This window comes from Leptodactylus fuscus, chromosome 4 (assembly GCF_031893055.1).
Source record: "Leptodactylus fuscus isolate aLepFus1 chromosome 4, aLepFus1.hap2, whole genome shotgun sequence".
NCBI classification, from domain to species: domain Eukaryota; kingdom Metazoa; phylum Chordata; class Amphibia; order Anura; family Leptodactylidae; genus Leptodactylus; species Leptodactylus fuscus.
The window spans coordinates 222,411,147-222,426,365 of record NC_134268.1 but is presented as its reverse complement, the minus strand read 5'-3'; the positions used below and the strand labels follow the sequence as shown (position 1 = coordinate 222,426,365).

Here is a 15,219-nt window from a genome sequence, read left to right as displayed (position 1 = left end):
TCTAGATAAATAGTACCGTACAGAGTCAGTATAAATAGTGCCGTATAGAGTCTAGATGAATAGTGCCGTATAGAGTCAGTATAAATAGTACCGTATAGAGTCAGTATAAATAGTGCCGTATAGAGTCTAGATGAATAGTGCCGTATAGAGTCAGTATAAATAGTACCGTATAGAGTCAGTATAAATAGTGCCGTATAGAGTCAGTATAATTAGTGCCGTATAGAGTCTAGATGAATAGTGCCGTATAGAGTCAGTATAATTAGTGCCGTATAGAGTCAGGATGAATATTGCCATATAGCATCAGTATAAATAGTGCCATATAGAGTCTAGATAAATAGTACCGTACAGAGTCAGTATAAATAGTGCCGTATAGAGTCAGTGTCTTACATTGCTCACATTGAGTTGTACAGCTTTGCTTTAACCACCCCAATGACACGTTTCCTCCATCACAGCCAACCCTGCCCCTGAGTGTGACCTCTACTGCCCTCCTCAGGTAGTGTCTGGTAGGACTTGCTGACAATACTGCCTGCTATACAGAGTGTCCATGTCAGAGGACGCAGTGCCAGGAGGAGCAGTGGGAGGGTTGTATAAGATGATTGCCCCTCCATCCTCCTCCTGGCACCAGCTGTCTCCTGCCTGTGGCACACATTGGCACGCCGCGGCCTGCACTGAGGCATGAATAAAGCGCGTGGCGGTTGCGGCGCAGTCAGGCGGCAGTGAGGGCTCCGACACCGTGTCTTTTTTTTTAATATAAATTCCATCCCGGTCGCCATGACAACTGGAATCCTGAGCAACGAGCGAGGAAGGAAATTCATCTTCATCACTTATTTATAGGATTAGATACACCGCATCCCAGCGGCCTGTACCCCACATACAGGATTAGATACACCGCATCCCAGCGGCCTGTACCCCACATACAGGATTAGATACATCACAGCGGCCTGTACCCCACATATAGGATTAGATACATCCCAGCGGCCTCTACCCCACATATAGGATTAGATACATCCCAGCGGCCTCTACCCCACATATAGGATTAGATACATCACAGCGGCCTGTACCCCACACATAGGATTAGATACATCACAGCGGCCTGTACCCCACATATAGGATTAGATACAGCGCATCCCAGCGGCCTGTACCCCACATACAGGATTAGATACACCGCATCCCAGCGGCCTGTACCCCACATACAGGATTAGATACACCGCATCCCAGCGGCCTGTACCCCACATATAGGATTAGATACATCACAGCGGCCTGTACCCCACATATAGGATTAGATACACCGCATCCCAGCGGCCTGTACCCCACATATAGGATTAGATACACCGCATCCCAGCGGCCTGTACCCCACATATAGGATTAGATACACCGCATCCCAGCGGCCTGTACCCCACATACAGGATTAGATACACCGCATCCCAGCGGCCTGTACCCCACATATAGGATTAGATACACCGCATCCCAGCGGCCTGTACCCCACATATAGGATTAGATACATCCCAGCGGCCTGTACCCCACATATAGGATTAGATACATCACAGCGGCCTGTACCCCACATATAGGATTAGATACATCACAGCGGCCTGTACCCCACACATAGGATTAGATACATCACAGCGGCCTGTACCCCACATATAGGATTAGATACAGCGCATCCCAGCGGCCTGTACCCCACATATAGGATTAGATACACCGCATCCCAGCGGCCTGTACCCCACATATAGGATTAGATACACCGCATCCCAGCGGCCTGTACCCCACATATAGGATTAGATACATCCCAGCGGCCTGTACCCCACATATAGGATTAGATACATCACAGCGGCCTGTACCCCACATATAGGATTAGATACACCGCATCCCAGCGGCCTGTACCCCACATATAGGATTAGATACAGCGCATCCCAACGGCCTGTACCCCACATATAGGATTAGATACAGCGCGTCACAGCGGCCTGTACCCCACATATAGGATTAGATACATCACAGCGGCCTGTACCCCACATATAGGATTAGATACACCGCATCCCAGCGGCCTGTACCCCACATATAGGATTAGATACACCGCATCCCAGCGGCCTGTACCCCACATATAGGATTAGATACAGCGCGTCACAGCAGCCTGTACCCCACATATAGGATTAGATACAGCGCATCCCAGCGGCCTGTACCCCACATATAGGATTAGATACATCACAGCGGCCTGTACCCCACATATAGGATTAGATACACCGCATCCCAGCGGCCTGTACCCCACATATAGGATTAGATACACCGCATCCCAGCGGCCTGTACCCCACATATAGGATTAGATACACCGCATCCCAGCGGCCTGTACCCCACATATAGGATTAGATACAGCGCGTCACAGCGGCCTGTACCCCACATATAGGATTAGATACAGCGCGTCACAGCGGCCTGTACCCCACATACAGGATTAGATACACCACATCACAGCGGCCTGTACCCCACATGTAGGATTAGATACACCGCATCCCAGCGGCCTGTACCCCACATATAGGATTAGATACAGCGCGTCACAGCAGCCTGTACCCCACATATAGGATTAGATACAGCGCGTCACAGCGGCCTGTACCCCACATATAGGATTAGATACAGCGCGTCACAGCGGCCTGTACCCCACATATAGGATTAGATACAGCGCGTCACAGCGGCCTGTACCCCACATATAGGATTAGATACAGCGCATCCCAGCGGCCTGTACCCCACATATAGGATTAGATACAGCGCGTCACAGCGGCCTGTACCCCACATATAGGATTAGATACAGCGCGTCACAGCGGCCTGTACCCCACATACAGGATTAGATACACCGCATCACAGCGGCCTGTACCCCACATATAGGATTAGATACATCCCAGCGGCCTGTACCCCACATATAGGATTAGATACAGCGCATCCCAGCGGCCTGTACCCCACATATAGGATTAGATACAGCGCATCCCAGCGGCCTGTACCCCACATATAGGATTAGATACAGCGCGTCACAGCGGCCTGTACCCCACATATAGGATTAGATACATCACAGCGGCCTGTACCCCACATATAGGATTAGATACACCGCATCACAGCGGCCTGTACCCCACATATAGGATTAGATACATCACAGCGGCTTGTACCCCACATATAGGATTAGATACACCGCATCACAGCGGCCTGTACCCCACATACAGGATTAGATACACCGCATCACAGCGGCCTGTACCCCACATATAGGATTAGATACACCGCATCACAGCGGCCTGTACCCCACATACAGGATTAGATACACCGCATCACAGCGGCCTGTACCCCACATATAGGATTAGATACGTCACAGCGGCCTGTACCCCACATACAGGATTAGATACATCACAGCGGCCTGTACCCCACATACAGGATTAGATACATCACAGCGGCCTGTACCCCACATATAGGATTAGATACATCACAGCGGCCTGTACCCCACATATAGGATTAGATACATCACAGCGGCCTGTACCCCACATACAGGATTAGATACATCACAGCGGCCTGTACCCCACATACAGGATTAGATACATCACAGCGGCCTGTACCCCACATATAGGATTAGATACATCACAGCGGCCTGTACCCCACATATAGGATTAGATACATCACAGCGGCCTGTACCCCACATATAGGATTAGATACATCACAGCGGCCTGTACCCCACATACAGGATTAGATACATCACAGCGGCCTGTACCCCACATATAGTATTAGATACACCGTATCACAGCGGCCTGTACCCCACATATAGGATTAGATACAGCGCGTCACAGCGGCCTGTACCCCACATATAGTATTAGATACACCGCATCCCAGCGGCCTGTACCCCACATGTAGGATTAGATACAGCGCGTCACAGCGGCCTGTACCATACATACAGGATTAGATACACCGCATCACAGCGGCCTGTACCCCACACATAGGATTAGATACATCACAGCGGCCTGTACCCCACATATAGGATTAGATACACCGCATCCCAGCGGCCTGTACCCCACATATAGGATTAGATACACCGCATCCAAGCGGCCTGTACCCCACATATAGCATTAGATACAGCGCGTCACAGCGGCCTGTACCCCACATATAGGATTAGATACAGCGCGTCACAGCGGCCTGTACCCCACATATAGGATTAGATACAGCGCATCACAGCGGCCTGTACCCCACATACAGGATTAGATACAGCGCGTCACAGCAGCCTGTACCCCACATATAGGATTAGATACAGCGCATCCCAGCGGCCTGTACCCCACATATAGGATTAGATACATCACAGCGGCCTGTACCCCACACATAGGATTAGATACATCACAGCGGCCTGTACCCCACATATAGGATTACATACACCGCATCCCAGCGGCCTGTACCCCACATATAGGATTAGATACACCGCATCCCAGCGGCCTGTACCCCACATATAGGATTAGATACACCGCATCCCAGCGGCCTGTACCCCACATATAGGATTAGATACATCCCAGCGGCCTGTACCCCACATATAGGATTAGATACATCACAACGGCCTGTACCCCACATATAGGATTAGATACATCACAGCGGCCTGTACCCCACACATAGGATTAGATACATCACAGCGGCCTGTACCCCACATATAGGATTAGATACAGCGCATCCCAGCGGCCTGTACCCCACATATAGGATTAGATACACCGCATCCCAGCGGCCTGTACCCCACATATAGGATTAGATACACCGCATCCCAGCGGCCTGTACCCCACATATAGGATTAGATACATCCCAGCGGCCTGTACCCCACATATAGGATTAGATACATCACAGCGGCCTGTACCCCACATATAGGATTAGATACACCGCATCCCAGCGGCCTGTACCCCACATATAGGATTAGATACAGCGCATCCCAACGGCCTGTACCCCACATATAGGATTAGATACAGCGCGTCACAGCGGCCTGTACCCCACATATAGGATTAGATACAGCGCGTCACAGCGGCCTGTACCCCACATATAGGATTAGATACAGCGCGTCACAGCGGCCTGTACCCCACATATAGGATTAGATACACCGCATCCCAGCGGCCTGTACCCCACATATAGGATTAGATACAACGCATCCCAGCGGCCTGTACCCCACATATAGGATTAGATACAGCGCGTCACAGCGGCCTGTACCCCACATATAGGATTAGATACAGCGCGTCACAGCGGCCTGTACCCCACATATAGGATTAGATACACCGCATCCCAGCGGCCTGTACCCCACATATAGGATTAGATACAGCGCGTCACAGCGGCCTGTACCCCACATATAGGATTAGATACACCGCATCCCAGCGGCCTGTACCCCACATATAGGATTAGATACAGCGCGTCACAGCGGCCTGTACCCCACATATAGGATTAGATACAGCGCGTCACAGCGGCCTGTACCCCACATATAGGATTAGATACAGCGCGTCACAGCGGCCTGTACCCCACATATAGTATTAGATACACCGCATCCCAGCGGCATGTACCCCACATATAGGATTAGATACAGCGCATCCCAGCGGCCTGTACCCCACATATAGGATTAGATACAGCGCGTCACAGCGGCCTGTACCCCACATACAGGATTAGATACACCGCATCACAGCGGCCTGTACCCCACACATAGGATTAGATACATCACAGCGGCCTGTACCCCACATATAGGATTAGATACACCGCATCCCAGCGGCCTGTACCCCACATATAGGATTAGATACACCGCATCCCAGCGGCCTGTACCCCACATATAGGATTAGATACAGCGCGTCACAGCGGCCTGTACCCCACATATAGGATTAGATACAGCGCATCACAGCGGCCTGTACCCCACATACAGGATTAGATACAGCGCGTCACAGCAGCCTGTACCCCACATATAGGATTAGATACAGCGCGTCACAGCAGCCTGTACCCCACATATAGGATTAGATACAGCGCATCCCAGCGGCCTGTACCCCACATATAGGATTAGATACATCACAGCGGCCTGTACCCCACATATAGGATTAGATACATCACAGCGGCCTGTACCCCACATATAGGATTAGATACACCGCATCCCAGCGGCCTGTACCCCACATATAGGATTAGATACACCGCATCCCAGCGGCCTGTACCCCACATATAGGATTAGATACACCGCATCCCAGCGGCCTGTACCCCACATATAGGATTAGATACAGCGCGTCACAGCGGCCTGTACCCCACATATAGGATTAGATACAGCGCGTCACAGCGGCCTGTACCCCACATACAGGATTAGATACACCACATCACAGCGGCCTGTACCCCACATGTAGGATTAGATACACCGCATCCCAGCGGCCTGTACCCCACATATAGGATTAGATACAGCGCGTCACAGCAGCCTGTACCCCACATATAGGATTAGATACAGCGCGTCACAGCGGCCTGTACCCCACATATAGGATTCGATACAGCGCGTCACAGCGGCCTGTACCCCACATATAGGATTAGATACAGCGCGTCACAGCGGCCTGTACCCCACATATAGGATTAGATACAGCGCATCCCAGCGGCCTGTACCCCACATATAGGATTAGATACAGCGCGTCACAGCGGCCTGTACCCCACATATAGGATTAGATACAGCGCGTCACAGCGGCCTGTACCCCACATACAGGATTAGATACACCGCATCACAGCGGCCTGTACCCCACATATAGGATTAGATACATCACAGCGGCCTGTACCCCACATATAGGATTAGATACAGCGCGTCACAGCGGCCTGTACCCCACATATAGGATTAGATACACCGCATCCCAGCGGCCTGTACCCCACATATAGGATTAGATACAGCGCATCCCAGCGGCCTGTACCCCACATATAGGATTAGATACAGCGCGTCACAGCGGCCTGTACCCCACATACAGGATTAGATACACCGCATCACAGCGGCCTGTACCCCACACATAGGATTAGATACATCACAGCGGCCTGTACCCCACATATAGGATTAGATACACCGCATCCCAGCGGCCTGTACCCCACATATAGGATTAGATACACCGCATCCCAGCGGCCTGTACCCCACATATAGCATTAGATACAGCGCGTCACAGCGGCCTGTACCCCACATATAGGATTAGATACAGCGCGTCACAGCGGCCTGTACCCCACATATAGGATTAGATACAGCGCATCACAGCGGCCTGTACCCCACATACAGGATTAGATACAGCGCGTCACAGCAGCCTGTACCCCACATATAGGATTAGATACAGCGCGTCACAGCAGCCTGTACCCCACATATAGGATTAGATACAGCGCATCCCAGCGGCCTGTACCCCACATATAGGATTAGATACATCACAGCGGCCTGTACCCCACACATAGGATTAGATACATCACAGCGGCCTGTACCCCACATATAGGATTACATACACCGCATCCCAGCGGCCTGTACCCCACATATAGGATTAGATACAGCGCATCCCAGCGGCCTGTACCCCACATATAGGATTAGATACACCGCATCCCAGCGGCCTGTACCCCACATATAGGATTAGATACAGCGCGTCACAGCGGCCTGTACCCCACATATAGGATTAGATACAGCGCGTCACAGCGGCCTGTACCCCACATACAGGATTAGATACACCACATCACAGCGGCCTGTACCCCACATGTAGGATTAGATACACCGCATCCCAGCGGCCTGTACCCCACATATAGGATTAGATACAGCGCGTCACAGCAGCCTGTACCCCACATATAGGATTAGATACAGCGCGTCACAGCGGCCTGTACCCCACATATAGGATTAGATACAGCGCGTCACAGCGGCCTGTACCCCACATATAGGATTAGATACAGCGCGTCACAGCGGCCTGTACCCCACATATAGGATTAGATACAGCGCATCCCAGCGGCCTGTACCCCACATATAGGATTAGATACAGCGCATCACAGCGGCCTGTACCCCACATATAGGATTAGATACAGCGCATCACAGCGGCCTGTACCCCACATATAGGATTAGATACATCACAGCGGCCTGTACCCCACATATAGGATTAGATACACCGCATCACAGCGGCCTGTACCCCACATACAGGATTAGATACACTGCATCACAGCGGCCTGTACCCCACATGTAGGATTAGATACAGCGTATCACAGCGGCCTGTACCCCACATACAGGATTAGATACAGCGTATCACAGCAGCCTGTACCCCACATATAGGATTAGATACAGCGCATCACAGCGGCCTGTACCCCACATATAGGATTAGATACAGCGCATCACAGCGGCCTGTACCCCACATATAGGATTAGATACAGCGCATCACAGCGGCCTGTACCCCACATGTAGGATTAGATACACCGCATCACAGCGGCCTGTACCCCACATATAGGATTAGATACACCGCATCACAGCGGCCTGTACCCCACATACAGGATTAGATACACCACATCACAGCGGCCTGTACCCCACATGTAGGATTAGATACACCGCATCATAGCGGCCTGTACCCCACATATAGGATTAGATACAGCGCATCACAGCGGCCTGTACCCCACATATAGGATTAGATACACAGCTCAGTATACAGTATCACACAGGATAGGATTAGATACACAGCTCAGTATACAGTATCACACAGGATAGGATTAGATACAGCTCAGTATACAGTATCACACAGGATAGGATTAGATACACAGCTCAGTATACAGTATCACACAGGATAGGATTAGATACACAGCTCAGTATACAGTATCACACAGGATAGGATTAGATACAGCTCAGTATACAGTATCACACAGGATAGGATTAGATACACAGCTCAGTATACTGTATCACACAGGATAGGATTAGATACACAGCTCAGTATACAGTATCACACAGGATAGGATTAGATACACAGCTCAGTATACTGTATCACACAGGATAGGATTAGCTATACTGTTCCCAACCTCCTCCACTAGGGGGAGCTCAGGAGCTGTCTGCAGACTATACTTTGGGTCCAGTATTCCTCCCCCTAGTGGTGACTGCAGATTATTACCATGTCTGCCTATAGCTGTGTATCAGACATTACAGAGATATATTAGATATTAATCTCCATAGAATTTTCTCAGTTTTGGTTACCGGGTGGAGAATCCCCTTTGATTTGCAGAGTAATGGGGCCGGCAGATTCCATATGTCGCCACATCTGTTCCCGCCTGTGATGAGAGTCGGGGTCACGGCCCTATAGGGCGAGCGTGTTCCTACTCCTCACCATATGGAGATAATGTGATTTCCGGCAGTAATGATATTACTATGAGCGCCCCCGCCAGCATGAGCAGAGATATCACACAACTCCAGGGTCCTAATAATCAGATTACTGCAGATTACACAGAGAATTAGGGGATGATGGAGGGTTTATATACCATATACTGATTACAGGGCCAGGGATAGCCTCCTATACTGTCAGAGGGAGAAGTCTGCCCCCTACTGCCTGCTTGTGGTGTGCATGGTAATGTCAGGGGGGTGTGGTGTATACCGCCTCAGTGCTCAGTGTATATATATGTATACAGTAGATCGGTGATATTGCTTTAAATGGCAGGTGAATGGCGGCCGGTCCTCACTACTCGCTGCTGATCACATGTCCTGTAAGATCTGGGTCGAGCTCCGGGGATGTCAGCGGGGAGTCGCCATGTAGTAGGGGAGCACGTGCTGCGTCGGCGACTCCTGGCGCCCGGCCATGGTTTATATTGTGCTGTAATTCCTGAAACTTGAGGGATCGCTGGGACTAATCTCTCCAGACAGCGACCATTCACGTCCCCGCAAGTTACGCAGACAAACAACCCTGAGAAGGAAGAGACTTTACTGTAAATGTCACCTGTAATCCCGGCGCTCTGCCTGCGGGTGCGATCATCTGCAGCACGTGGCGGAAATATCTGGGGCAGGATCCAAAGTGCAAGAAAACACAAAAGATTTCCAGCGGCAAATAAGTCATTGTCCGAATATTACCCGACATTGTAAGAAACCGGACAGAGAGCGAGAGGATGGCAGACAATGACAGGCCGACACTCGGGGTACAGGACAATGACAGGCCGAAACTCGGGGTACAGGACAATGACAGGCCGACACTCGGGGTACAGGCCAATGACAGGCCGAAACTCGGGGTACAAGACAATGACAGGCCGACACTCGGGGTACAGGACAATGACAGGCTGATACTTGGGGTACAGGACAATGACAGGCCGACACTTGGGGTACAGGACAATGACAGGCTGATACTTGGGGTACAGGATAATGACAGGCTGATACTCGGGGTACAGGATAATGACAGGCTGATACTTGGGGTACAGGATAATGACAGGCTGATACTTGGGGTACAGGATAATGACAGGCTGATACTCGGGGTACAGGATAATGACAGGCTGATACTCGGGGTACAGGATAATGACAGGCTGATACTTGGGGTACAGGATAATGACAGGCTGATACTTGGGGTACAGGATAATGACAGGCTGATACTTGGAGTACAGGATAATGACAGGCTGATACTTGGGGTACAGGATAATGACAGGCTGATACTCGGGGTACAGGATAATGACAGGCTGATACTTGGGGTACAGGATAATGACAGGCTGATACTTGGGGTACAGGATAATGACAGGCTGATACTTGGGGTACAGGATAATGACAGGCCCATATTTGGGGTACAGGATAATGACAGGCTGATACTTGGGGTACAGGATAATGACAGGCTGATACTTGGGGTACAGGATAATGACAGGCTGATACTCGGGGTACAGGACAATGACAGGCCGAAACTCGGGGTACAGGACAATGACAGGCTGACACTCGGGGTACAGGATAATGACAGGCTGATACTCGGGGTACAGGATAATGACAGGCTGATACTTGGGGTACAGGATAATGACAGGCTGATACTTGGGGTACAGGACAATGACAGGCTGATACTTGGGGTACAGGATAATGACAGGCTGATACTTGGGGTACAGGACAATGACAGGCTGATACTTGGGGTACAGGACAATGACAGGCCGACACTTGGGGTACAGGACAATGACAGGCTGATACTTGGGGTACAGGATAATGACAGGCTGATACTCGGGGTACAGGATAATGACAGGCTGATACTTGGGGTACAGGATAATGACAGGCTGACACTTGGGGTACAGGATAATGACAGGCTGATACTTGGGGTACAGGATAGTGACAGGCTGATACTTGGGGTACAGGATAATGACAGGCTGATACTCGGGGTACAGGATAATGACAGGTTGATACTTGGGGTACAGGATAATGACAGGCTGATACTTGGGGTACAGGATAATGACAGGCTGATACTTGGGGTACAGGATAATGACAGGCTGATACTTGGGGTACAGGATAATGACAGGCTGACACTTGGGGTACAGGATAATGACAGGCTGATACTTGGGGTACAGGATAATGACAGGCTGATACTCGGGGTACAGGATAATGACAGGCTGATACTCGGGGTACAGGATAATGACAGGCTGATACTTGGGGTACAGGATAATGACAGGCTGATACTTGGGGTACAGGATAATGACAGGCTGATACTCGGGGTACAGGATAATGACAGGCCGACACTCGGGGTACAGGATAATGACAGGCTGATACTTGGGGCACAGGATAATGACAGGCTGATACTTGGGGTACAGGATAATGACAGGCTGATACTTGGAGTACAGGATAATGACAGGCTGATACTTGGGGTACAGGATAATGACAGGCTGACACTTGGGGTACAGGATAATGATAGGCTGACACTTGGGGTACAGGATAATGACAGGCTGATACTTGGGGCACAGGATAATGACAGGCTGATACTTGGGGTACAGGATAATGACAGGCTGATACTCGGGGTACAGGATAATGACAGGCTGATACTTGGGGTACAGGATAATGACAGGCTGACACTTGGGGTACAGGATAATGATAGGCTGACACTTGGGGTACAGGATAATGACAGGCTGATACTTGGGGTACAGGATAATGACAGGCTGATACTCGGGGTACAGGATAATGACAGGCTGATACTTGGGGTACAGGATAATGACAGGCTGACACTTGGGGTACAGGATAATGATAGGCTGACACTTGGGGTACAGGATAATGACAGGCTGACACTTGGGGTACAGGATAATGATAGGCTGACACTCGGGGTACAGGATAATGACAGGCTGATACTTGGGGCACAGGATAATGACAGGCTGATACTTGGGGTACAGGATAATGACAGGCTGATACTCGGGGTACAGGATAATGACAGGCTGATACTTGGGGTACAGGATAATGACAGGCTGACACTTGGGGTACAGGATAATGATAGGCTGACACTTGGGGTACAGGATAATGACAGGCTGATACTTGGGGTACAGGATAATGACAGGCTGATACTCGGGGTACAGGATAATGACAGGCTGATACTTGGGGTACAGGATAATGACAGGCTGACACTTGGGGTACAGGATAATGATAGGCTGACACTTGGGGTACAGGATAATGACAGGCTGATACTTGGGGTACAGGATAATGACAGGCTGATACTCGGGGTACAGGATAATGACAGGCTGATACTTGGGGTACAGGACAATGACAGGCCGACACTCGGGGTACAGGATAATGACAGGCTGATACTTGGGGCACAGGATAATGACAGGCTGATACTTGGGGTACAGGATAATGACAGGCTGATACTTGGAGTACAGGATAATGACAGGCTGATACTCGGGGTACAGGATAATGACAGGCTGATACTTGGGGTACAGGATAATGACAGGCTGATACTTGGGGTACAGGATAATGACAGGCTGATACTCGGGGTACAGGATAATGACAGGCTGATACTCGGGGTACAGGATAATGACAGGCTGATACTTGGGGTACAGGATAATGACAGGCTGATACTTGGGGTACAGGATAATGACAGGCTGATACTTGGGGTACAGGATAATGACAGGCCGAAACTCGGGGTACAGGATAATGACAGGCTGATACTTGGGGTACAGGATAATGACAGGCTGATACTTGGGGTACAGGATAATGACAGGCTGATACTCGGGGTACAGGATAATGACAGGCTGATATTTGGGGTACAGGATAATGACAGGCTGATACTTGGGGTACAGGATAATGACAGGCTGATACTTGGGGTACAGGATAATGACAGGCTGATACTCGGGGTACAGGATAATGACAGGCTGATACTTGGGGTACAGGATAATGACAGGCTGATACTTGGGGTACAGGATAATGACAGGCTGATACTTGGGGTACAGGATAATGACAGGCTGATACTCGGGGTACAGGATAATGACAGGCTGATACTTGGGGTACAGGATAATGACAGGCTGATACTCGGGGTACAGGATAATGACAGGCTGATACTTGGGGTACAGGATAATGACAGGCTGACACTTGGGGTACAGGATAATGATAGGCTGACACTTGGGGTACAGGATAATGACAGGCTGATACTTGGGGTACAGGATAATGACAGGCTGATACTCGGGGTACAGGATAATGACAGGCTGATACTTGGGGTACAGGATAATGACAGGCTGACACTTGGGGTACAGGATAATGATAGGCTGACACTTGGGGTACAGGATAATGACAGGCTGATACTTGGGGTACAGGATAATGACAGGCTGATACTTGGGGTACAGGATAATGATAGGCTGACACTTGGGGTACAGGATAATGACAGGCTGATACTTGGGGTACAGGATAATGACAGGCTGATACTTGGGGTACAGGATAATGACAGGCTGATACTCGGGGTACAGGATAATGACAGGCTGATACTCGGGGTACAGGATAATGACAGGCTGATACTTGGGGTACAGGATAATGACAGGCTGATACTCGGGGTACAGGATAATGACAGGCTGATACTTGGGGTACAGGATAATGACAGGCTGATACTTGGGGTACAGGACAATGACAGGCTGATACTTGGGGTACAGGATAATGACAGGCTGATACTTGGGGTACAGGACAATGACAGGCCGACACTTGGGGTACAGGATAGTGACAGGCTGATACTCGGGGTACAGGATAATGACAGGCTGATACTTGGGGGTACAGGATAATGACAGGCTGATATTTGGGGTACAGGATAATGACAGGCTGATACTTGGGGTACAGGATAATGACGGGCTGATACTCGGGGTACAGGATAATGACGGGCTGATACTCGGGGTACAGGATAATGACAGGCTGATATTTGGGGTACAGGATAATGACAGGCTGATACTTGGGGTACAGGATAATGACAGGCTGATACTCGGGGTACAGGATAATGACAGGTTGATACTTGGGGTACAGGATAATGACAGGCTGATACTTGGGGTACAGGGTAATGACGGGCTGATACTTGGGGTACAGGGTAATGACGGGCTGATACTTGGGGTACAGGATAATGACAGGCTGATACTCGGGGTACAGGATAATGACAGGCTGATACTTGGGGTACAGGATAATGACAGGCTGACATTTGGAATACAGGGCAGTGATATTTGGGGTACAGGGCAGTGATATTTGGGGTACAGGGCAGTGATATTTGGGGTACTGGACGAGGTTCTGGCACATGATACAATTATACATAGCTTATCTAGTTACAATGCACTCTAGTAATGCCGCCATATACTGTGTTATGTAGCGCTGTTTCCCCACCAGACAGGCAGGCGCATGGTGTACCCCCTTTCCCCCCCAGATGACGGGATGTCCCCACTTTGCTCCTTCAGGGTCTGATTTCTTTGGCTCTCTTGCAGGTGAGCGGTCTGAGCGTCACTCGGGGCCCGGACCAGCTGATCGTCCTCCACACCCAGAAGAACCATGACATGGCCTTCTGCCTGGACCCCACCAACGGGAGCCGCGTGGGCGAACTTGTGGGGACGCTGAAGAATTTCTTCAAATCGTGAGTACTCCCCCCCCACCACCACCACCTTGTCCTGTGTCCTACCTGCACCGCATCACTCACATTGGTTGTCAGTGGGCACCCAGCTTTCCCGTGCCCCGAGCGGCCGTGTTCTTCTGCCTGGGATTCTTTACAGTTCTGGGTTTGGGAAAGCTGGATAATGATCCTGGTAAGAAAGTGGTTAAAATAAGTTTGTCTGGGTTTGCATCCTCCCCCCACTCCCCCCGTTACTGAC

General features: G+C 50.3%; 1 protein-coding gene across 1 annotated transcript in view; it reads left to right on the top strand.

The window, feature by feature from the left end:
- The window catches only part of LOC142199980 (unconventional myosin-Ig-like), a 103,136-nt gene extending 88,148 nt beyond the window's left edge, over window positions 1-14,988 (top strand). Inside the window, exon 21 of the mRNA XM_075269923.1 lies at window positions 14,839-14,988. Coding sequence (XP_075126024.1) covers window positions 14,839-14,988 — 150 coding nt within the window. The remainder of the gene's footprint in view (window positions 1-14,838) is intronic.
- Window positions 14,989-15,219: the final 231 nt, after the last annotated feature.